We start from the raw sequence: 24363 nt of genomic DNA on the forward strand, positions 1-24363 counted from the left end.
TTTGCTGGTCCATATATCACTTGAGAAGGCAAGCTGTGATGTGTTCGACTACAAAATTTGTTAATTTATACTGATGTCTGTCTGAGCACGATAAATCTCACCTGAAGGACTGCATTGATTTTTTTATTCATGCCCTCATAGAGCCTATCAATATCATGACAAACAGTTTGACGTGAAGGTAATGAATAACCTGTTGGAAGAATCAGCATGAATGTTCACTTCATGCCTCGTTTTTCAACGAGCAAGTACAGAAGGTCATCTTCAACAATACCCTTCACCAGAGTTTCACGCCAAGTCCTTCTCATAAGCTGCTTAGCAGGATGCTTGATTCCTCACTGCACGAAATTTCGCATGATCTGCCTTTGAGGACCAGGACCAGGAGTTTCTGTGGTGACTTGCACTCCGTTTGATTTCTGTGCACACCATGAGTTGAAGGAATGTTCTGTTGGCAACCTAGGACATTTTGGCAGGTGCGAGATAAAATTACTTGAAGGGGGTGCCTTAATAGTTTCAGCATCATAGGATGTGCATCGTGGTGTGCGAGCTGATGTCCGAAATGTGCTGGATAGGATATGAGTTCGTAGTAATGTGCCTGCAGTGATGTAATTGACAACTTACTCGCACCAGTTACACTTCCATTTCCACACAGGGTCTCCTTTTTTATTCGTAGCAACTGATGGAGCAAACTGTAGCATTGCCCATTGTCCTTTCAAAGGATTCCATCCAGCATGGACCTCAACCTCCTCTACATCAATCTCACTTTCGGACTTCTCACTTCGTATGGGAGCCTCGATGACTGAGTTAGCATGGCGAGACAAGAAATTTGTAAGAGTGAAGTCACCCAAGTCTTCTGCTTCTTCTTCTTAGGCTTGTCACTCCCCTGCATAAGAGTCAGTGTCAACATATCAATCCAAGTTACCATCATGCCTCTGCTGGAACCACCTCAGTGTCACTCATACTGTTGTCATCGGAAACAGGGTCTCTGCACGGTGGAACATAGTTGCGATCATCCAGATCACTCTCAGCATCTTTAAATTATGTTAGTGACATATACGAGTATAACAGAACCTTCACCTTTAGCCAATGTTCGTTTGATGCGGAGGACAAGGCCACTGGAAGCCTTTTTTGAAGAACTCATAGGAGCACTGACATTATAATATTAAATAGCATTGCGCAGAGGATACAGGAAATTACATACATGTCGTGAAGCAGTTTGATAAGTGCTTTGATGCGCTCGTTCATCAAGATGAGTCCATTGTGTTGCTCGATGTTCGGTAGTGCAGCAAAGTGCACAGCAAAATTGTGTGCGAGAATGACACCGTGTCTTCCTTGCATGACCAGTTTTTGCCGTTCATTCTCGGAGTGCTGAAACACTTGTTCCCAGGCACAGTTGAATGAGTAAAACGGACCTTCATCTTCATCAATGCTGAAATCACGTAAGTGATGGCCAATCGGACCATCCTCGGCTGCTTCTGGCAATGAACCAGGGAGTTTGGCTATAACAGAATGAAGATCAGCAAGTGATTGGGCAAGCTGTTTTTGCTGCTCGCCCAATTGCGCCATGAAGTTGTGCTGCCCTGATAACAAGAAGCGCAAAGATATTAAATTCTGCGCTGAGCGCTGACCACAGTGGAGCGTGGGAACTACTACTGCTCCAGCTGTACAGTTTTCACCTTATCCACGTCAATCTGATTGCTCCATTCAAAGTTTAAAGATTATGATTAAATACACAGGTCATACTATAATGTAATGTACTGGATTGTACGGTGTATGCAGAGCCCCTCCGCGAGCCCGTATTATAATCAAGATAATGATTAATAATAATATTATATTAAAATATAACCTGTAATGTGGACAGCACTAATCAGTGCTTATTCAAGAAGACGCTAACGTAAATAACATGTATATATTTTTTGGCGCTCAGCAGGCGCCTTATTTTACTTTTGCAAATAAATCTACCTTTGATGCCTTAACCGCCTTGTAACGACTTCGCTCCTTAGAATAAATTTCGCTAAGTAATTCATTAGTTCCTTATTCTCCTTACCCGCCTTAAGACTATTTTTAAGTAACTTTAAGTACGCTAAGGACCGAAAAGGAACTCGACGTTTTCCTGATGCTGTCGGGGACAGCGGGTCCGACAAGAAGGTGCATTACTAATTTACGGGGATGTCGGAGGCGTAGAGGCGAACAGCCTTGAGTGTCCTGGGCGTCTATTGAAATAAGGTACTTAGGTCAATGCGAAACACCATAAAACGCATGATATACGCACCTCTGCAGCTTAGAGAAAGATACAATCCCTCTAAAGTCCACCTTGACCTTGCTCAACACCATCAAAATCCAGTAAAATGTTGAATCTAATTCCAATTACCGTGCCCCTGCGAAGGTTCAAAGGCCATGAAAAGTGCGTAAAGGCAGTCGCAGTTTTCCCCGATAAACGACGGATGGTTACGGGCTCGCATGATGAGATACTGTGTATATGGGACATGAAGACGGGTGTTGTGTTGAAGAAGATGGAAGGGCATAACGATGGGGTGGAGACATTGACAGTATCACGAGATGGGCAATTGATAGCAAGCGGTGATAAAGGCGGAGTGATCATTATCTGGCACGGAGAAACTGGCAAATTGCTCACCAAAATCCAAGCCCATTCCACTCTGACCAAATCACTGGATTTTTCTCCCTATGGGACAGTGCTAGCCACTGGTTCACATGATGGAACGACGAAGTTATGGAACACCGATACCTGGGAGCAGCAGGGAAATCCAACACAGTGTGGTGGTAAAGTCAACTGCGTACGGTATTCACCCTCTGGAGAACTTCTTGCCATTGCAACAGACAACGATATCAAAATTTATAATCCAGGCAGGGACAGGGTGTGGTTCGCATCCTTCAAGGCTCATGCCTTACGGAACTTGTCGCTCGCATGGACGCCCGACGGTACATGCCTTCTTACAGCTGGCAATAAATACGATCCTACCATACGCAAATGGAACACAGCAACCTGGAAGCAGGTCGGTGATCCCTGGACGGGCCATTCTTCATTTATCGATGCCATTGCCATTCATCCTGCTGGCACATTCGTCGCCTCCGCATCTGGTGACAACCATGTCCGTCTCTGGTGGCTCTCGGATCAACGAACTATCGCCATCTTCAAGCACCCATCCAAGTTGAAATGTATCACTTTCTCCGTGGACGGTAACCACATCCTAAGCGGAGGTGAAGATAATATCATCTCGGAGTGGGCAATACCTAATTCAAAGGTATGTTTTTGTCCCTGAATCATATACAACAATTCGAGCATGTGTGGTGCAGATCCTAGCCATCACGACAGCCCGCAATGCATGCATATATGGTGACTTATCTACCGCTGGGGAACTACTCACCCAAGATGTCAACACCGATCCGAACAATTATACTTCCTACGCCCATCGTTCTTTCGTTATGGCGCGAAAATGCCATTGGGATCACGCTCTTCAGGATGCAATCAAGGTGCGTCATATGCACTGATCACGACCCCCTTACAAAAGGTTGACTCGACGGCGACGTAGTCTATCAGCGTCCAGCCCTCTTTGACAGGATATATCTCCAAGGGTATTGCTCTCTGTGGAACAGGCCATGTCCAGAACGCGAGAGCAGCATTCGATGTTGCATCAATGTACACGAATCAAGATTCACAAATCCACCATTTCCTACTCTTGATCAAGGTATGTTACATTGGCTTCTGATACTCTCTGTTTCATTGCCTACCTCAGGCCATCGCCCTCTTCAATGCTGATCAACATGATGAGGCAAACCTGCTCCTCAAAGAGCTCACTATCGGTTGTCCCAACGCCGACACTCGCGCATGTCATATTGTGGAAGTAAGTATCATGCAGATACACTGGGTCACTGCTAATCTTTGCAACTCGCCATCAGGCATATCTACGGGTTCAACTCGGACTCAAAGCCTTGGATGGCGCACGTCACGACGAAGCCGCTGAACATTTCACTGCCGCTCTTGACTCCAGCAATCTATCATCGAAATCAGATATCCATGAAATTTACGAGGATTTGGTGGTGGTACGTTAGTACACATCCGATACACTTTTCATAACCGAGTCCCTTGTCCAGCTCTTCGGCTGGGATCTCAAATCGTTGTGGCTCACTGCACACCAGAATCGTTGTGATTCACTCCTTCGGGCAGGCAAACTTCAAGATGCCGTGAAATCATACCGATTCATGATGGACGATATGGACGAAAAAACCAAGGCCAGCTGCCTTGATCGGTGTAAAGGCAAGTCTGGAATTCGTGATGTCGCGCAGGCTACAATCCTCACCTCCATTCCACTCAGATTTTACGGAAAAATGCAGCGCGCTCCTTCTTACCGGCGGAGATGCTGCCCTCGCTGTAAACCATTTTGACAGGGCCATTGACTTATACTCGGCAGCGATCGACCTGGATTCTGCATCCTATGTCGTCTTCGCCAATCGTAGTCAGGCAATGTTGGGGAAAAGGCTGTGGACAGAAGCACTTCTTGATGCGCAGAAGGTGCGATGGTATTTATCCTTTTTTAACCTATACTTATTGTAGTGACGCATAGGTTATCGAACTCGACTCTTTATCTTATCTCGGATACCGTTTGAAGCACGCAGCGCTTCATGGTGCACAACGCTATGATGAGGCAATAGATGCCTTCAGAATCATGCTCTCAAAGCTAGATAATGCCTCTGACACTGAGACACGAAGTAAGCCACAGAGTTCATGCTTTGACATGCTTTGACATGCTTTGACTTGTCTGCAGAGTTGCGCCAGTGGTATCTTAGACCATCTGAAGTGGACCGTGCTATTCAAAAGGCTATTGATGCTCAACTTGATGATGCTCCGCTGCGTGTACTCGACACCAGCACTGGGCTCTTATGCGATCGAGAGGCACAGATATGCACCTTCAAAGCGAGTATAGAATACAAGAAGCTCGTATCAACCACAATCACGCACCCAGGCTTCACAACGACGCAAATCAAAGAAGTGGTAATGTCGTACTTCCGATATGCCATGCTATCGCACAGGTGGGAAGGGAAGGAGCCGCTGCTACAGGACATCCAGGGCAAGGTCATCTATGGGTTAGATCCAGTTGGCGGTATCGTGAAATTGCAATCCTTCTGCAAAACTGCTCGTGATTTGGGTTATCGCTGGGCATGGAGCGATACATGCTGTATTGACAAGAGCAACAACGTTGAATTCCAAGAATCGGTCAACTCCATGTTCGTCTGGTATCACCACTCCGCTCTCACAATTGTATACCTCTTGGATGTTCCACCTTCATCAAAGCCTGGCGCATTGGCAAAGAGCGCTTGGAACACACGCGGATGGACGGTTCAAGAATTCCTCGCTCCCAACGTCATTCTATTTTACCAGAAGGATTGGACTCTTTATCTCGGCGATTGCACTCCCAACCACAAGGATTCCGCTGCAATCATGGAGGAACTGGAATACGCGACGGGCATAGATCGACGAGCCATCGTGGTCTTCCGTCCAGCCATAAGAGGCGCCCGCGAGAAACTTCAGTGGGCATCGACACGTATTACCACATTGCAAGAAGACATTGCATATTCGTTATTTGGCATCTTTGGCGTCCGCCTGCGTGTTGATTATGGCGAGAAGAAGCAGAACGCACTCGGGCGGCTCCTACAGGAAATCGTAGCTCAGTCAGGCGATATTACTGCGCTGGACTGGGTTGGAGAATCATCGGAGTTCAATAGCTGTCTACCAGCTGACATCACTTCATATGAAGCTCCACCATGTAAATTGTACATTTCTATCCGAAGCTGAGATTCAGTCTTTGGTCTCCTCGCTGCGAGGTGTTGTGGCTCCACAGTCAGCCTCGAAATTATATCAGGCACTTGACTACCTGAGCGCTCCCCGTTTCTCGCACCGCCGGTTGCATCTGCCTTGCATTGTATTTCCGGTCACAGAAGCCAGGCGGAGGCCAGGTCACGACCAGGATACATATATGTATGAACTTGAGTCAGAGGGGCTTCGCAACCTGCAGATCACCACAGAAGACATGTTCACCCCGTTCTCGCCGGCAAGGCCGCCGCCCTCCTGGCAGACGATCTTGCTTGTTCGTCCATGGAGTCGTGATCTCCTTGAGCTGCATGACCCTACAGACGATGCGCAGAGTTTGGACAATGGGTCCGTGTCCGAATCTTCGTCACACCATTCACTCCCTGCACGAACTGGGCCAAGTTATTCCGATTCTCACTCGCAGGCATTGCGATTGATTGTTCGCCTTGGACAGCCTTTTGGTGCGTTCTTGTTCGCGCGGCAACGCAACGGAGAATTCAAGAGGATCGCATCAGATCATGATATCATTGCGCAGGTTAAAGACATGACTTCTATCAGCTACTTGATGGACATCAGGACACTGGAAGTACTTTAATTGTATGCATGGATCCTTTCAACAATAACACACCAGTTTCGGGAGAGCGTTTATTATTATGCTTCTTTCCAAGGGATTGACAGCTCGAGTGAATTAGTTTTCTAGATCCACTCTGTAAGATGTCCCTAAAAGAATAACGAATAGTATATTAGTATAGTAACTGTCTAGAAGAATGAATACTCAAAGCTATTAGTCAGTCTATGGATTGAGATGCTCGTTTATCGCTATCTATCCAGGGACGCTCAAAGTTGGGCCACGACTAAGGCTAATCCTACCTAAAAACGTAGTTTGCACATTACCTAATATTGAACTTGAGGAAAAATGAACATGAAATACTTTACACTTGTTGTCGTCGTCATCGGTTGCTTACCCGAGTTCCCTGGCGTACCGTTCGTGTGCAGAAGAAAACGACTTGATTCAAACTAAATGCTGAACGATTGTGCCACGTTTGTGTAATGTCGTTTGGAGGGTGAAAGGTTTTTGCGCCCGCCGGCCTCGAAGAGGCTTTAGCCTAAAGGAAAGAGGTGAGCTGCAAGGGTCGCTGTTTCCTGGCTAAGTTTGACCCTTCAGGGCCTCGGCGAGAATGGTTTAGGATCATTGTTCCGAGGGTTAGCAAGGTGGCTGATCGCGTTGCTGCGCGATTGAACCTGAGGAGAGGAGGGTGGGGAACAGAAAAGCTAAGTCGACGAAATATACGAGGTCAATGGTCGACGTAGAGGAGCAAGAAGAGTGCGAACGTCATGCTTATCGTTCGCTTAATGACTTAACTGAGGCGTAATAGAGTGGTAATCTGCGTGAGCTTTGATTATCACCATGCCTTTTATCGGGACCTTTAAGGGACAACAGTCTAACCACTTACAATTGTCGCGGAGTCGCGACTTCCGAAATTGAATGGACAGCTGATGTGATCTGGCAACTGCTGACCCCGATAGAATTGTCGGAAAACAGTGCTGCTGGGGAAGCGCAAGAAGCGCAAGGTAATCCCAAGCAGCACGACTCTGTTTTCCGACAAGTTCAAATGGCTCAAGGGTACGAGACTGATGATGACTTGCAGAGAACATCGGGCAACAGCAGAGTCAAGTGACCGTTTACCAGTGCGTGGTATTAATGAATCAGTGCATCATGTGCATGATTCATGATACATGATGCGTCTGTATTACTAAGATTTTTACATCGCTTATAACAATCTACCATAGCTGCGCACATGTCCAGTGCAGCACAATACCCTTCCCATCATGCTCTTTATTCTAGGAATATCGTGCATTATTGCCCTGGTTGTCGCTTCGGGTCTGACTCGCAGACGTGTCTACCCTATGCCTCTCCCACCTGGCCCTCATCCCTTACCATTTTGGGGTAACGCGCTGCAATTAGACGCTAAACGTCCTTGGCTCACCTATACTGCGTGGGGAAAGACATATGGTTGGTAGCACCCAAATGACCTCCCGAGGTTCTTTTCAAGCTCCTGCATTCAATGACATATCTCATCACAGGAAAAATCATACGCTCCCGCTTATTTGGGATTGACTTCATCATCATAAACTCCGAAACCATCGCGCAGGAGTTGCTGGAAAAGCGTTCTGCGAATTACTCTACTCGCCCCATTCTTCGCACCAACGAATTGTATAGTATTACCGTTTTTCATCTGATTTCTTGTTTATCCACTGACGAGACAGGGCTGGACTGGCTTACAATACTGTAATGCTTCCGTATGGGGAGACTTTACGACAACATCGCAAGATTTTTCACCAAGTCCTCAGAGCCGAGCTGTCGGCCTCATACCACGAAATATACTCTCGCCATGCAAATGGACTAGTCATCAATCTCTTAAGTGCCACTAGTGACTTACTGCAGAAACACACTGAAGCGTTCGTACTTAATTCAACGGTGTCGTTGTGACATCTGACGATCAATCCTCGTGACAGATACTCAGGATCCCTAATCATGGCCGTGACATACGGACATCTTGCTCAAGGACAGATCTCATTTCTTACCCGCGCGTACGAACTCCTCAATATTGGCAAACGGGTCATTACTCCCGAGAATGCTGCTATGTTCACAGCCTTTCCTTTCCGTGAGTGTTTCTGTCGACGAAATTATTTTGAACATTCAGTAATGAGGTTGCAGTCGAAAAACTACCGTTTTGGTGCCTCGGTGGAGCATTTGCCCTGATGGGACGCAGTAGAGAACTATGTCAACAGCTTTTGAATGAGCCCTTCGATGAAGTGAAGGCACAGATAGTAAGTTCGCACAGAGTTGTGAATGGAAATCTCCCCTGATTTGTTTGCGTGAAGGCTGATGGTACTGCTTCACATTCATTGGTCACTGACTTTCTCAGTCAACCTCATGACGACGCTGACGAAGACAAGATGAAGGCTGTTGTGTTGACGGGATACGTAGGCAAGAGTTTGGTTTTACAAGGACAGAATTCATTCATTGATGGGAATACGGTATCTTACTAGCTGGCATGGAAACTGTGAGTTGCTACCTAAGCACGTAAAGCAGTTCTGATCAATACTTTGATGTCCCGCAGCTTGCGTCCACAGTACAGATATTTCTGCTAGCTATGGTGCTCTATCCTGACGTCCAAGCCCGTGCTCGTGCGGAAATAGACCAAGCTGTAGGGCATGATAGAATGCCGTGCCTTGATGATAGGGCGTCACTGCCCTACCTCGATGCCATTCTTTACGAAGTCCTGAGATGGTATCCTCCCGTCCCCCTAGGTTGGTCGGTAGTAATATAGCAATGTGTTGGCATGGCTAATTCCTTGCACAGGAATTTCACATGCGACATTAGATGATGATGTTTATGACGGGCACTTTATACCCAAAGGTTCGAAGTCGTATGCGTCGAGTTTGCCGTTGACTCATGTGTAGCTCGATCAGGTGCGACAGTAATGGTTAATCAGTGGTGTGTCAGGGTGGAGTGCATTTAATGGTTTGAGCTGAAATATTGCTCAGGGCATTGTCTCGGGATGAAGACGTATTTCCCGATGCATCACGCTTTGATCCTAACCGCCATCTAACCATTGACGGGAAGCTGAAGAATCCTTTCGTCAACCATTTTGCCTTTGGTCATGGCAGGTGAATATGTCCACATTTGCTATCATTTTCAATCGTTCACCGACCCTTGCAGGCGTATTTGTCCTGGTAAGCTTATTCACGGTTGATTTGGCAGTGTCGAGGATGAAAAATGCTCCTGGCAGGTCGTTGGTTTGCGGATAATAGTCTGTGGACTGCAGCAGTTACTATACTCGCCGTCTTGCGCATAGATCATGCCAAAGACTCAAACGGAGATAGGATTGAGGTGAAACCGGAATTCACCCCCGGCTTGACGATGTGAGTGACCTAGTATGTACAATAACCTGCAGCTGACTCTGCCGGAGTTACCCTGAACCGTTTCAGTGCTCGTTTGAAAGCGTGAACACAGCGAGAGAAAGACACATCCGAGCGATGATGAATTCGGAGTAGACTTGAGATATGATAGCACACGATTGTACAGATCTCGCAGAGATGGCAGGTTTCTCGGTCTCTCTCTCTGATGAACAAGAGAAATCGCTTTCGAATACGTCGACTTCAGAAACTGGATCCATTTTGTAATGTCGGTCTTATTATCAGTCGCACTCGTACTATGGCATCCACAAGGACGTTGGGTTTTGCAACTGCAGCACGATCTATAAAACCTGCTTTAAAGTGTTATAGTCATACGGACTGACGCTTGAACACCCGTGTACTATGCTTGCGGGAGAGAAATCGATGTCCTGCGGTTGCGCATACTTATTCGGCAGCAGAAAAACGTTGTAAGACGCGCCATACATGAGCTTGGAAAAAACTTGAAGGCGACGAGAGATAAGAAGATTCAGCCGTAGCATAGTGATATCATCCTATACTTCCCACGACCACAAAATCGAGGACTCATCAATTCACTGATGGAGTCCATCCGGCAGCCCCGACCTCAGCGACTGGTGGTTCGTGTTGGAATTTGGACCTACGGAAGGGAAAGCCCTGACGCGGAAAATCCGTGATTCTGTTCGAGAGCCGGGGCTCATTAATCATTTCTGACTGGATATATAAACTCAGTCATGCATTGAGAGTTTGCTAAAACTAAAAACAGTGATCAAACTCAAATTGAACTCGGCCTGCGGCGAGGAAAAGGTCACTGAAACCAACCCTCCGGCCAAAACCTGTCCGGCGCAAAGTACGGCGCTACGGCGGATATATCCGCAGTCCGGCGGCAAAAAACGGCCAGGTAGCGGACTTTCAAAACACCTAGGTAAGTCTAATACTACGTGTTAATCTTATCACTCCTTATTATTTTCGTATGGACCCCGTATCTCAGCTACCGCCCTCCAATAATCAATGTCCAGAGCCCCAGTGGGTGTGGGCTACCTCTACCAGTAAAGTTCAAGCAGAAAAGGAGAGGGTGAGTTGCTAGAATCACTCATGGCTAGCTACGAGGGCTTTGGATATGGTGGGCCGTGTGACCGAAGAAACATGGTATTATCATGTAAATAGTTGATAAATGTAAATGTGGAATAGATTGTTAGTTAGGAAGCATCGAAGTAAGCTGGAGGTATCGGGCATTGGTGCTGTAGTTGAACGTCGAGCCTCCAAGTGTGTTTTCAATGTCCGACGTGCCGTCTGTTAGCTACCAGTCTTTGAGGTTCATGTTTCGTGTCGTTCGAGCGGGAGGGAGTACAAGACAAACTTGAGTGGAATTGCAATCGCTATATTAAGTTTGTACAAGGGTGAGATTATGGTAGGATGTAGGGAAGGTTTCGGGCGAAGGCGCGTAGCGCCTCCCGGCCGCGAAGAGACTCTGCCTAAGGAAAGAAAGTGAGCTGCGCGGGCGGGTGGGTCGCCTCGCTAATCCTGGCTAGTATGCCTCTCCAAGGCCCATGATGTTGAAAGAGTTGTAAGACTGAGTAATTTGAGTTAGCGAGGCGCTGAATCGTGTGACTACACGGTGATTGAGGGAGTGGAGGGTGGGGAAAAGAAAATGCTGTATCGACGAATTGCCAAGGGCGTTGGACGTCGTCGCAGCAGAGAAGGAAGAGGTGTGAACGTCACGTTTACCATTCGCTCATAGACTTAGCTCTATTTCCTCCGCTTGTACCTCGCTACGTAATAGAGAAACAACTTTCGCCGCGCCCGAGGCAATTACATAATGGGGAATTTAAGAAACAGTCGAGTATAAACACGTCCCTGTAGATGAATGCGCAGATACCTCATAGCCTGGTTTGAAGCAGACGTTCATTAAGAGCTACCTTCTCCGTCCTACAAGCACTGTCATCGCGCACCCAATTACTTTGCAGAATCCCAACCACTTTCTAAAGTTGAATTCATTCATTTCCAGGTGACACGCTCGTTGTTCGTGCCAGAGCATGCGGCCCCGCTTAAAGTGTACGGAATAAGAAAGGATACCATCGATGAGAGTCGTAGGCTACGGTCATGGGGTTTACGCTGGTGCTGATCACTTACCAAAGGACTTGAATGGAAATTGGGCGGCCATGGAGGGAAAACGGAAGGCATCCCACCTCAACCAGCACTTGTCGAGGTCATTCAAGTCCAGAAGCATCATTTCTCTTCAATTTTTACATAATTTCAGCAGAGATGCACTGACAGGCTCACCCAATATTTTACTTTTGAAGGTCCTCTGTATCTCCTCGGTCTCTACTATCTGGAAGACGCTACAGAGTTCGCACGAGATGGACTCTGCAATTGTGTCTAACACGTCATGGGCGTTAGTTCGTACCTTCAGTAGCTTGTCTACAGTAGCACATGGTAAGTTACTGGTCCTACTATTTTGTCCTCATCGTCAAAAACGAGCTCACTGAGACTCTCATAGAGTCGGGTCACGTATCACAGTCCATAGTAACTTGTTGTAAGCTCACCGCTTACCTGAGTTCCAACTGCAATCAGCATAAATACTGTTTGCGATAATCAAACACCGAGCTTTTATTCTCACTGTGTTTTGACCTAATGACGGTTAGTCGAGGTATGACAGTCTCAACTACTTACATTTGTCATTGTGCTTCCACCAATTGGGTGAGTTCCCTACTGAAGTCGTAAGTGTTCGTAACGCGCTTGGTAACTGTCAAGCGTTCATTTCTTTGATTTGCAGAAGGGCCTCAAGCCTCACAGGTTCATTGGTTCGGACTCAAAACATCCGGTCCTATACTGTACCGTACATCGTGTTGCTATGGCCTGATAGCCGCTCTTCGCCTTGGCACAAGCACCCTATATAAGGCGAACAAACGTGTTTTGAGCTCGATTGTAATCCCTCCCCATGCTCTTCACTTATATTCTTACTTCAGGGATATCGTGCATTGTTGCCCTGGTTATTGTTTCGGGTCTGACTCGCAGGCGTGTCTACCCTTTGCCTCTGCCGCCTGGCCCTTGTCCGTTGCCATTTTTTGGTAATGTGCTGCAATTGGATACTAAACGACCTTGGCTCACATATACTGCATGGGGAAAAACATTTGGTTGGTAGCAGACCGATAGCCTCTTTGCTAAACTCTTATATTCTATTTCATCCCCAACCAGGAAAAATCATTCACTCTCGCATATTTGGGATCGACTTTGTCATCATAAACTCCGAAAGCATCGCGCGGGAGTTGCTGGACAGGCGTTCTGCGAATTATTCTACTCGTCCCGTTATTCGCACCAACGAATTGTACGTACTATTAATTTTATTTTTCATCCACTGACGATGCAGAGCTGGACTGACTTTCAATACTGTGCTCCTTCCATATGGAGAGACTTTACGCCAGCACCGCAAGATCTTTCATCAGGTCCTCAGGGCTGATGTAGCAGTTTCATACCACGAGATGTACTCTCGCCTCGCAAGCGAACTAGTTATCAATCTCTTGGATGCTACTAGTAACCCGCAAAAACACACTGAAACGTTCGTACCTAATTCAGTAGTGCTGTTATGATGAATGATCCAGTTGACTACCAATCTTTCTGACAGATACGCAGCGTCCCTAATCATGGGTGTGACGTACGGATACCTTGCTCGCGGACACGAAGACCTATTCGTTTCCCGCGCACGCGAACTCTTTGATATTAGCATACATATTTTTTCTCCCGAGAGGGCTGCTATATTCACAGCCTTTCCTTTTCGTAAGTGCCTCTGTTGACGGCATAGCGCTAAACATTTAGCATTAGGCTGCAGTCGAAAAGTTGCCGTTTTGGTGTTTCGGTGGATCACTTGCCCTGATGGGACGCTGTAGAGAATTATCTCGACAGCTTCTGAACGAACCCTTTAACGAAGTGAGGGCACAGATAGTACGTCCACGCAGAGTTGTGGATGGAAATTTTGCCTGATCTGTTTGCACGAAGGCAAATGGCACTGCTGTACACTCATTGGTCGCTGATTTTCTCAGTCAAGCTCATGACAACACTGACGAAGACACGATGAAGGCTATTGCGTTGACGGGATACGTAGGTAGGAGTTTTTTTTTCCAGGACAGAATTTATCCAATGACGGTATCTTAGTTGGCATAGACACCGCGAGTCGCTCCTTAAGCAGTACTTATTCTTGCTCTGATGTCTCGCAGACTGCATCCACATTGAAGATGTTTTTACTGGCCATGGTGCTTTATCCTGATGTCCAAGCCCGGGCTCGTGCAGAAATTGATCAAGTTGTGAGGCATGATGAAATGCCGTGCCTTGATGACAGGGCGTCACTGCCCTACCTCGATGCCATTATCTGCGAGGTCATGAGATGGTGTCCTGTCGCCCCCCTAGGTGAGTCCGCAGTAATATAACTCTGTTTGAATAGTCGACCCTCAGTACAGGAATGCCACATGCAACATTAAATGACGATGTGTACGACGGGTACTTTATACCAAAAGGTTTGAAGTCGTATGCATCGAGGTTGCCGTTGACTCATTTGTGGCTCGCTCAGGTGCGATAGTCATGGTTAATCAGTGGTATGTCACTGTGGAGTGCATGTAAGGGCGGCTTGAGCTGAGCTTCGTTCAGGGCGCTGTCTCGGGATGAAGACATCTTTCCCGATGCATCGCGCTTCGATCCTAGCCGCCATCTAACCGTTGAGGGGAAGCTGAAGAATCCTTTCGTCAACCATTTTGCCTTTGGTCATGGCAGGTGAACATCCCACACTCGCTTTCATTTTCAACCATTCACTGACCCTTGCTGAAAGGCGTACTTGTCCCGGTAGGGTGATTCATGGTTGACCTGGCAGTGTTGATGATGATAAATTCCCTTGGCAGGTCGTTGGTTCGCAGAGAACAGTCTGTGGACTGCAGTTGCTGCCATTTTGCCGTCTTGCGCATTGATCATGCCAAAGACTCAAACGGAGACAGGATTGAGGTGAAACCGGAGTTTACCACCGGCTTGGCGATGTAAGTGTGGCCTAGTATATGTTCAAACCTGTGGCTGACTGTGCGGAAGTCACCCTGAAGCATTCCACTACTCGTTTGAAAGCGTGAACACAGCGAGAGAAAGACACCTCCGAGAGATGAATTAGGCTTCGTTTGTACTTGAGGTGGTTGGTTGTATGATAGCACACGATTGGACAACAGCGCAAGTGCGATGGATGGACTAGCAAATCGACGATACAGCACAATCGCGTACACGGTTTTGACTAATCTCTTCTGTACTGAGAGGTTCCGTTGAATGGCACAAATACAGTTCTGTTTAAGATCTAAGCAATGAGCACGCCACCGTCATATGATTCACCTAGCCGCTCTCTTGTAAAACAGGTGGATGATCTAGAATTGCGAGCATGGCAGCTACCTGTTTTGTCTTGGGCAGCATTTTTGCTATCGCGACAGCGCGGCGGAGAATATAAGAGAGTCGCGTCAGACTTACGTCAGACTGTGATATCATTACGCAGGTCAAAGTTGTGGCCTCTGTGGACATCAGACAATAAAAATACTGTAAATCCATGTTATTGTTTTCCTGCGAAGATCAGGGATCTGAGCGGTATTCATCGGCCTTTCACATATATCATACATGGCATGTGTATCGGACTATGGTTAACTTTCAGAACAGACCGCGGGGACTTGGTCATCAAATACAAAGCCGCCTCTTCAGGCCGGGGATATACAGAAGAGCAATGATATCACCTGATTGTAACAGTGACCGCCAGTAAATCATAAGGCTTGCTCTGCACCATGATCCACGAGGTCTCGCATCAACGCCCGACGGATTTCCGATCTCCAAAAGTACATGGGATGTAAGTATGATTATGACGTCTGGACACTGCCCTTGGCTGCGGACGTGCGGGGTACGATAAATCCGGACGATCTTTTTGGGCTTCCTGCCCTGCCAAGCACTCCGATTTTCCGACTAATGACCGAGATTTGAGCGATTGTCCTCATCGGAATCCCGAGTCCGTCGGGCCCGGGCCTCCCAATCCAGGATCTCGACTTAACTTGGGAGCTCATGGGTCATCGATGACCATAGCCATATGTATATTATTAGCTGCCACTAGTTGTTGTTCCACGGTGAACCCTGTGGAAAATAGGTTTCAGCGTGCCATGTTCAAGTTTAGACGAAACCCACTTGGAAGGTCTGACCTGGACACGAATAAATCATTACCGATACTATTTCTATCAAGTCACCAACATCAATCAGTTGCCATTAAGCGGACACTAAGTTACTCAGCTGGTAATGAGATGAGAGTCCGTGACAAATTTCGCTCAAGATACGTATCGTATCCGTCCACGAGGTTTTTCTGGCCGTGTCTCAGGTGTAATAATAATCGCTTTCACCTTCTTTCGCAATGTTCCCAATCTAGAGTATCCGAAGCCGATGGGGGATGTATATCGGATGTAAGTATGGCGTTCAGATTCTGCTCTTCGACTGCATGTAGATGTGTGGGGTGCGATAGATCCAGAAGTTCGCCTTCTAGCCTTAATCAACGACCGAGTTTCGAGTACCAAGTGGTTATATCGCGTTCCCGTGGGCGTTGAAATTGGGGTTCGAGCTTCACTCCGACCCGGTGGTTAATGTGCGTGTGATCTTGTTATAGTCGGGGATCGATGACCGTCGTATTATTAGCGCCATTCTCGTTGTTGTCATCGCTGGATAACGGGCCCTCCATAAATAGGACAAATCCCAGCCGCAATCATACTCAGAAAAGATCAGCGACACGATCAACTTCTGACCTAGATATGAAATCATTTGGGTCGAAGCTGCTTGATATAACCACCCACTAGCGCGGAATTACTCAGCTGTTTATAGGCGCTATTGCAAGTACCGGTGATAGCAAGGTGATAGACATGCGTTGTCGTACCGTGTTCGGGTTTCAATACTAATCTTAGTTCTGCATTCTCATCTTCGAATCCATTCATATCGGTATTATGTCAGGATCCGAGGGTTCGGCCGTTGAAACGATGTGGTTCCGTCGCATTGCATAACAATGGCATCAGGGAACGTTCTGGTGAAGGATGACGAATGGTGGGGGAGGACAAGAGTAAGCTACTTACGGATAGTATGCTAGTGAGAGAAGTGCAGAATGCTGAACTGGTAGAAGTATGAGACGCCACCGTTGTAGAAGAGTAGAACGTAATTGTGGTAGAAGTAGAACCCCGGTAGATGCTATGACGTGCGGAGTGTGGCATTTCCACTGGCCTTGTCTGGGAAGTCGGATTGAATCGTCCGAGGATAGGTGCCCGAACCAAGAGTGAACTAGCAGCGCGTACCGCCCCAACTTTGCTGATAAAGCGGTACCGAAAAGTAACATACGATGACAACGGTCCAGGTAGTTCGGATGTCGAAACTAAGTTCTGTTTCTATTTTTTACATGAATAAAGTTGAGCAATGAAACTTTGAATGAGAAGGTTTTGTTCAGGAGATATGGTGGGCATTAGTATGAGGTGTGGATGACTCGTTGTGGTACATGCGGTGATCTTGAAATAGGAACCAATGGCAAAAGAATGGAGGTGGAGTACCTGACGAGCAGTACATGCAGTGGGTAAGGAGTGTCAAGAATGATGCTTGCAATGTCAAAATGAAGGCTTAGACTCAGGGTTCTGGTGGTCTGGAGTCGTCAGCTGGGTCTGGCCAAGTGTGGCTTGGCCACCAGGCCCTGCAGGCTGCCACGGATCAAATCACGGGATCATCCGTTTCCGTGCATGCCCGATGGCTTGAAAGAAGAAAAGTCAGTTTGTGGGATGTTCAAATACTAAATTACAATGAACGAGGTTGACGACAGCTGCGACGATCCCTCAACTTGTAGACCTTCTCTACCTCGCATGAAATCTTGTTTAAAGTCACCTTCTCACTCTGGCTCTGCCACCCCCGTAGAATCTGACACCGACGATGGAACCTGCAAGAAACATGTGGCATTTGGAACTGAACAAGTCTTTGAAGCTGATGAATGGGATAGAACTCCCACTGAAATCGCACAACGCCTCTCATACGAGTTAGTCACACGAGTTTTAAAATTTCATATACTGACCTTTGGGGGTTTTGTACTAGGGATGTACTTGAGCTCAAGATGATTCAGCGTTCTCTGCCTCGTGCTCAGCAGAGTCATGACCCGCTTTCATCTAGGCCTTACTCTGGCGTATTTCTTCGAAACGTACCAATTCCACTTCTCCCACTAAATCCAACAACAGTATCAGCCTCGCCTTCTTCACCACCAGTCTCACCACCACCAAGAACAGGTTATCCAGCGCTCGACCTTCACCCAAATTCAATCTTATTCGAATCCACCTCAAAGCAACGCTGTAAACCAATCCAATCAGCAGAGCTTAGACCACATAACATACCAGTCCCACCACCTCCCCTCCCTCCACCACGCTCAGCAACCTATCCTCTCCCCCTAATAAAGAGTAACCTCCCTCCACCAAAACGCTTTGCTTTCATCCCTCTTTTGGACAACACAACCGTTTGTTCAAACCAGGACTCCTTCTCAGAACCAGAATCAAACTATAACTCAGACACAGACTGCTCTCTCTTCGCATCAGATACCGAACTCTCCACTCCCTCTCTCACAACTGCCTCTCTCGCCTCAAGTAGTCCACCAGAGTCTCCTGCCATCAGCAATACTACCAGTCCAACCCTGGAATGCGACCATTCAGAAGAAGCTTTCATTCTGAACTTGGACGTCGATCCGGACGTGGATGATTCTCCTGCTGAACATTCTCATTTCATTCGTATGCACGACTCTATACACAAACCTACCCGCGATTCAATGTCGATGCTTACCTCTGACGGTCCAATATCAAATCTCTACCCACGCCGCACATCACCAATACCATCTCCGCTAGAGCTAGGAACGATGCAGATCAAGCCGTTGGACGCACCGATGAAGCCCGTGGGTCCACCAAGAAAGAGATTCACGATTCCTATCGTAGCGCTCGCCGAGTCTCCGTCTTCATCTTTAGGAATGGGCGGATGCGAGTACCCCCACTTGCGGGCTGGAATTGATGGACAAGAAAATGGACAGAGACAAAAGAGCCCTTCTCGCTGCGAGTGAGTCGAGTTATCAAGGACCTTGGTTCTCTCTTATCTCCCTGCAGCTAGGAGGTAAAGCGGAGCGCGCTCGGATCTCGTTGATCGTTCTCAGGGCTGTGGTGCCTCTCATAACTTGGAATAGGACTGTCTACCGCTTTTCCTTTTTTTTTCTTTCTCCCTATACTGGATATTGGATTCCTGCGCTTTGATATCTCATTCGAATACGACGACACTCCTTTGATCGTTTATTCTTTCTATATACAGCGGACATTCATTCCCGTAGCCGCCTACCCACCGCCTCATTCCTTCCCCGTCATATATTTATAGCCCGGACCCCAAGCTCCAACTCATCCTCAGCATATCACGCTCACGCTCCGTCGACGCATGTATCATATCATACCTCACTTCAACTGATGTTACGGTTGACTATATATACATACACACATCGTATTTGCTTAGACTTTTATTGCCTTTTTTCTTATTTAATTTATCTGACTGGAATACTGGTTTTGCTGCAAGGTATCGTGATGAGCTATATTCAAAGGCTAGACTGGGTGATACAAAACTTGCGACGCAGCAAGTACTACAACTCCACGCCACCCGAGCAAACCCAACACGCCGTCTCACAACTAAACCAAACCGCCGTGTGAATCGGACAAAACGACGCGAGTCGAAATTCGCACGTTTGGTTTCTCCTCCACCGTACCTACTGGAGTTCTGACAAGCACCACGTAAGGATGGTCCTAGGTACATTTTAGATGGCTTACCTGTGGTTTGTACTCTGAGGCATGATGAATGTCGGAATCACTGCATAGCTTGATGCTATCGTCCTGTGCAAAAGCGTGAGCAAGTATGTGTGGGAAGATAGGGGAGGAGTCGTACATGACGCAAATTGCTGCAGTTCCCCGTCAGTGAGCACCAAAGAAAATATTGAATCTCGACATGGACGTACCAGGCCAAACAAAAAACACATTCATGAGATCTTATATCACCCCGTCAATCAATCAACATCACCTCGAGACACGTGGTTGCCACTCACAATTAAGGTTCAGCAACGAAAAGATCTAGACATATTTCAGCACGAGCACGAGCACGACACGACAAAGAAAGAACTCACAACCGGAACGATGCTAGCGAACAATACGATGAAATAGAGGAAGGTGCCTTGAGTACTGATGATCGTGAAGAGAGACGACGACGACGAGCGCCAATGACCAAAGATCGTTAATTTTAAAAGTATAAAGTCTAATATCATAGCTGTAATGATCCTCAAGTACCGCACTTTGATATGGGACGATACGGGACTCACTATACAAGGACGTAGCAGCTGAATATGTAGGGTTCACGATCATGAACCCGCAGAATTCGGAAGTTGGAGGTGATGATGAGATTTGTGCTTCTTTTGAGTCTGTGTTTGTGGAGGCAAGAAGGTCAGGTCAGGTCAGGTCACTGGCGCGTATACGTCAGTGGAGTGTGTACCGAAGATAATCATGAACCAGTGTCCCAGAGTTATGAGCCCCATAAACAGGCGGACAAAACGGTTTGTCTTCCAAACGGTCCATCTTGAGCGTGGTATGAGACCAAGTAACCACCAAGAACAGGAGGGAGACTCACGTCCGGATAACGAGGTTCGTGGATGTACAAGCCACGACGATATTACCCGAGAACTGAGACGAGTATCAAAAGAAAGTCGTACGACAGGCGAACGCCTTACCGCCAGGAATCTTAACACGCCTGCAATGTTTGACATATGTAAGGGAAACGAACTCAGCGGTTTCTCTGATGCTTACGATAACAGTCGATATGTGACGGGATGGCGACGCTCGTCACGGAGCTGAAACTGGGTGAGTACGACCACTGAGTATTGTAGACGTACTGACGACAGTACAAGAGTCACGAGAAAAAATATCCGGCCGATCAAATAAGGAACCTGAAGATGAGCGTCAAACTCGATCATAGATAACACCAGCCATATGCTCACCATTCGCCATTGAAATGGAACCCGATGACGAAGTAAAGCACTTTCGACCTGGCAGGAATTTATGTAACTCCATCTTTTGATGTGTCGCTTTGTGAGCCTTTCAGTGAAGGCACATGGGAGAAGCGCACCCATATAGTCCTAGCATGAAAAAGGTGATATTGACGAGAACTGCGCCCCAGTTTTCGATCACTTGTGGATCTTGCCAATTGACCATATCGGTAGGCGTAGTGAACGGGAGAGATCACTTAGGGCTGCGGACAAACTTGTCAGATGCCGCAGTAGGAAGGTAAGGAGGGTTGAAGGAGGGTGGCGTGAGATGAGAATAATTGGACAACTTGACGTCTTGATATACGACCCGGCATCACCCATTGAAACAGCGTTTCAGTCGCAAGGGTCCATGGGAAGGAACGACAAATAGTGGGCCAAGTTCCTTGAAAAGATACCGGTTTGGATGGACGGTCGCACAGTACGTTTAGGGTGAACTTTTCTGTCCCTGTCAAACGTATTATCAGTGCCACGTTAGTCATAAACTGACGATGTAGAGCTCAAATATTACGGTCATCATGATGTCGTCGATTTTTCCAGTCAAAGGATTCGAGAGACTCAACGCTAGAATACTTGTTTTTAGTAAGTTGGTGATTTGTCTCTGATGACTCATGCTCATCAGGCATTAGGCCTTCAGGGACAAATCAATAACTTCAAAGTATGGGCAATGGCCCTGCGAGAAGACACGAGCCCTGGTGGAACAGACTGGGAGTCTGGGATGCGGAAGACCGTGCGATCTTGGTACGATATTATGTAATGCTAAGTCGACATGCGGTTGTCGACGTTCACTGGCACTGGCATGTTCCATCACATAGTACATCCAGTAGGGTACGGGTGAAAACTCTTCGAGCAGTTAATGACATGGTCACGGTTATCGCTCGCAGGGAATTAATAACAAGCAAGTTATTAACAATCACCTGACCCAAAGTTCTGCAAGTTGCATCCTTTTGTCGCAGTGCAGTCTGTGCAGACTCTGCCGGCATCGGTCTAATGTGGTGCGCCCGACTTCAATAACCGCATGCCGCATGCGATTGATGCTCACGACTCGTAGCCTACCTTGTTAAAGGGCCACCATGATCTCGACACTCATCTCATGGATGTCAAATTAGGCTACTCTATCAGTCTGCCGTTTAAGGCTGAATAAGTTCATATCAACTTGGGAACGGTTAGGCTCCGAATAATATTGAACCGAGGACAGCTTTACACCGCATGGCAGGGCCCTGTGTATTACTCGGTTGCTGATATGCAAAATTGCGAGCTAACACGTCTGGTAGTTCCTAATCTCTCTTATCCACAGGAATGTCGGATCTTCCCTTGCTTGGTGCAGTCGCCTGCGGTTCCCGCTACGACGCCATATCTAACGGAGGCAGTGATGATGTTATAACGCTTCCTCTAGTCGACATCGACAGACAACTCGTGGAGAAGAGGCTTCTGCGTAAGTTGGACCTTCGAGTAGCCTTCCTGGTTCTGGTTTACATTATGAATATCGTGAGTTGTCAGCAGACCTAATTTCTGTGACTGCCTAAAACCCCTGCGTAGATGGACCGTACTAATGTAGCGTAAGCGGTCCTTCGAAAATGTCCAGAGTAAAATGGTTCAACCACCTACAAGTGCAGCGAGGTTGCGTGGCTTCGAGGAGGACCTTGGCATGACGGGGAATCAATTCAATACACTTACAAGCATCCTTTTTGTAGGTTATTTGTTGACACAAACTCCCTCGTATGTACCAAGACCTTATCATTTTGCGGCATTCCTGACAATTTAAAAGCAACATGATCTTACACCACATGAAAAGGCCATCATTATACCTCTCGAGCTGTATGGCAGTATGGGCTGCTATCACCATATGCATGAGTACGTCACAACTTTCACTATATGTACATTGGCTAATGAAGGGGATCATGAAAGGCGCGGTACAAACGTTGGTATCTAGATTTTCCAATACTCTCCACTGTTAACGTTACTTCTAGATATCATGCCGCTCTTATCTTGCGCTTCTTTATTGGATTTGTGGAGGCGGCATTCTTTCCTGGAGCTGTATTCCTTCTTTCACGTTGGTATGATTCCCTAATACATTTCTAACAACATATACTTAAATCTCTCTAGGTACAAGCGCAATGAACTAGGATTACGCACAACATTTCTTTTTTGCGGCACCTCCGTCAGTTATGCTTTTAGTGCTCTTATTGCGTCGGGAATCTTAGGAAGCTTAGATGGTGTACTAGGTTTTACGGCTTGGAGGTCTGAAGCAAAATTTGCCTGCTTTCACAAAGTCAATTTGTTCTGATTTTTCTGATGCAGGTGGCTCTTTTTCGTGGAGGGTGCTTTGACCATCGCCATTGCAGTATCTGCAATCTGGATTTTACCCGATTTCCCTTCAACGCCGAGCATCTGGCTTTTGCCCGAGGAACAGTTACTGGCCCAGCAACGGATGGAAGAAGAACTTGTGACTAGAATTGAGTACGAAGGCAAGTCCAAAGAGAACTTCTCTGGTCTTATCGAGGCTCTTATGGATTGGAGAGTATGGTGGCTTGGTATCATCCTTAATTTGATCATTTCCGCCACGTCATTCACCAATTTCTTCCCGACATTATCCGCTACGATGGGTTACAGTGCGACCACTAGCCTCTTTCTCTGCGTACCTCCATGGATTTTGGGAACTGCGACCTCATTTATCGTGGCCAGGTGAGTATCTACTTCTCAGATCCGATAGATGAATTAACAATACTGAATCAAGACACTCCGATGTAACTGATGATCGCTTCTGGCATATTGTTGGCCCTCTACTTGTCGGCGTCGCTGGATTTATACTCGCAATCTCTACTATGAATACGACTGCGCGATATGTATCCTTGTACGAACCTCCCATCATTGTTCTGCGACTCTAGGAACTTACGTGCACTGTTGAGATTCTTGATGACTCAGAGCCCAGTCGCTTATGCTGTCTCTTTAACCTGGGCCATGAACACGTTTTCCCAATCACAATCTAAACGCGCTGCAGCTATCGCGCTAATAAATTCCATAGCATCAGCTGGCTCCATTACTTCATCGTCAGTTTACAGCGACTTCGTGCTCTAGTTGCTGCTACTGACACCTGTCACAGATACTTTTGGCCGTTCAGTTGGGGACCTTCATATGTGAATTCGTATCTCATGTGCATATCGGCAAGCGTCATGTGCATTGCGATGTGCTGGGTGTTTAGGGAGCACCTCTCCCGGTGTAATGAAGCTGCTGAAGCTGAAGAGAAAGGTCTAGGGCTACCTGAGGGTTTCAGATATATCCTCTAGTGCGTGGTTGGTGAATGATAGGATCTCGTCGGCGCGAATGAATACAAGTAAGATATCTATCTCATTTGGCGAGTCATCGATTGACGACGGAGAGTTTCAAGGTACTTGATTTAACTTTCATCATGGGATCGATGTGATAATTGTGCAGAAGACTTACTGTCAACCTGCTGACCTGTGACGGTATTCTTGTCACACAGAAA

At 47.0% G+C, this 24363-nt stretch overlaps 6 protein-coding genes across 6 annotated transcripts; 5 read left to right on the forward strand and 1 right to left on the reverse strand.

Moving 5' to 3' along the window:
• Positions 1–2345: 2345 nt before the first annotated feature.
• EDB93DRAFT_1250352 (uncharacterized protein) lies at positions 2346–6419 on the forward strand (the record flags this gene model as incomplete). The annotated part of the gene is made up of 10 exons (XM_041453000.1): positions 2346–3260; positions 3313–3489; positions 3549–3704; positions 3753–3860; positions 3916–4059; positions 4111–4277; positions 4351–4528; positions 4581–4725; positions 4782–5713; positions 5772–6419. The coding sequence occupies 10 exons, from the start codon at positions 2346–2348 to the stop codon at positions 6417–6419; spliced, it is 3570 nt and encodes a 1189-aa protein (XP_041307737.1).
• A 1235-nt stretch (positions 6420–7654) lies between these two features.
• EDB93DRAFT_1281001 (cytochrome P450) lies at positions 7655–10163 on the forward strand (the record flags this gene model as incomplete). Its single annotated transcript, XM_041454443.1, has 14 exons — positions 7655–7838; positions 7910–8039; positions 8093–8284; positions 8342–8490; positions 8544–8656; positions 8711–8822; positions 8879–8892; positions 8950–9139; positions 9192–9248; positions 9302–9326; positions 9377–9499; positions 9552–9565; positions 9622–9754; positions 9821–10163. The coding sequence occupies 14 exons, from the start codon at positions 7655–7657 to the stop codon at positions 9837–9839; spliced, it is 1455 nt and encodes a 484-aa protein (XP_041307738.1). The 3' UTR covers positions 9840–10163.
• Positions 10164–12597: 2434 nt separating this feature from the next.
• EDB93DRAFT_391311 (cytochrome P450) lies at positions 12598–14946 on the forward strand. The gene is made up of 14 exons (XM_041456244.1): positions 12598–12900; positions 12962–13091; positions 13134–13322; positions 13389–13540; positions 13593–13705; positions 13760–13865; positions 13916–13929; positions 13978–14167; positions 14218–14274; positions 14328–14352; positions 14405–14527; positions 14583–14596; positions 14653–14784; positions 14834–14946. Exons 1-13 carry the CDS (start codon positions 12705–12707, stop codon positions 14754–14756), a joined length of 1413 nt encoding a protein of 470 aa, XP_041307739.1. The 5' UTR covers positions 12598–12704; the 3' UTR covers positions 14757–14784; positions 14834–14946.
• Positions 14947–17583: 2637 nt separating this feature from the next.
• On the forward strand, positions 17584–18050 carry EDB93DRAFT_1085302 (uncharacterized protein; the record flags this gene model as incomplete). Its single annotated transcript, XM_041445899.1, has 2 exons — positions 17584–17813; positions 17870–18050. Coding segments are annotated over 2 exons (411 nt in total), but the record flags the coding sequence as incomplete, so codon positions are not given.
• Positions 18051–19393: 1343 nt separating this feature from the next.
• EDB93DRAFT_391524 (uncharacterized protein) lies at positions 19394–21481 on the reverse strand. Its single transcript, XM_041456246.1, has 15 exons — positions 20960–21481; positions 20832–20904; positions 20734–20780; positions 20641–20684; positions 20565–20584; positions 20465–20517; positions 20330–20412; positions 20160–20258; positions 19968–20107; positions 19890–19914; positions 19803–19832; positions 19733–19745; positions 19618–19680; positions 19534–19567; positions 19394–19479 (listed from the first exon to the last, which is right to left on the reverse strand). Exons 1-15 carry the CDS (start codon positions 21043–21045, stop codon positions 19474–19476), a joined length of 816 nt encoding a protein of 271 aa, XP_041307741.1. The 5' UTR covers positions 21046–21481; the 3' UTR covers positions 19394–19473.
• A 694-nt stretch (positions 21482–22175) lies between these two features.
• Positions 22176–24163, forward strand: EDB93DRAFT_1250356 (MFS general substrate transporter; the record flags this gene model as incomplete). The annotated part of the gene is made up of 11 exons (XM_041453001.1): positions 22176–22364; positions 22416–22435; positions 22488–22595; positions 22645–22730; positions 22785–22797; positions 22847–22933; positions 22983–23117; positions 23178–23561; positions 23614–23749; positions 23802–23926; positions 23980–24163. The coding sequence occupies 11 exons, from the start codon at positions 22176–22178 to the stop codon at positions 24161–24163; spliced, it is 1467 nt and encodes a 488-aa protein (XP_041307742.1).
• Between the last annotated feature and the right edge of the window lie 200 nt (positions 24164–24363).

Source organism: Suillus bovinus, assembly GCF_016758785.1.
Source record: "Suillus bovinus strain UH-Sbo-P2 chromosome Unknown EDB93scaffold_27, whole genome shotgun sequence".
Taxonomy (NCBI): Eukaryota; Fungi; Basidiomycota; class Agaricomycetes; order Boletales; family Suillaceae; genus Suillus; species Suillus bovinus.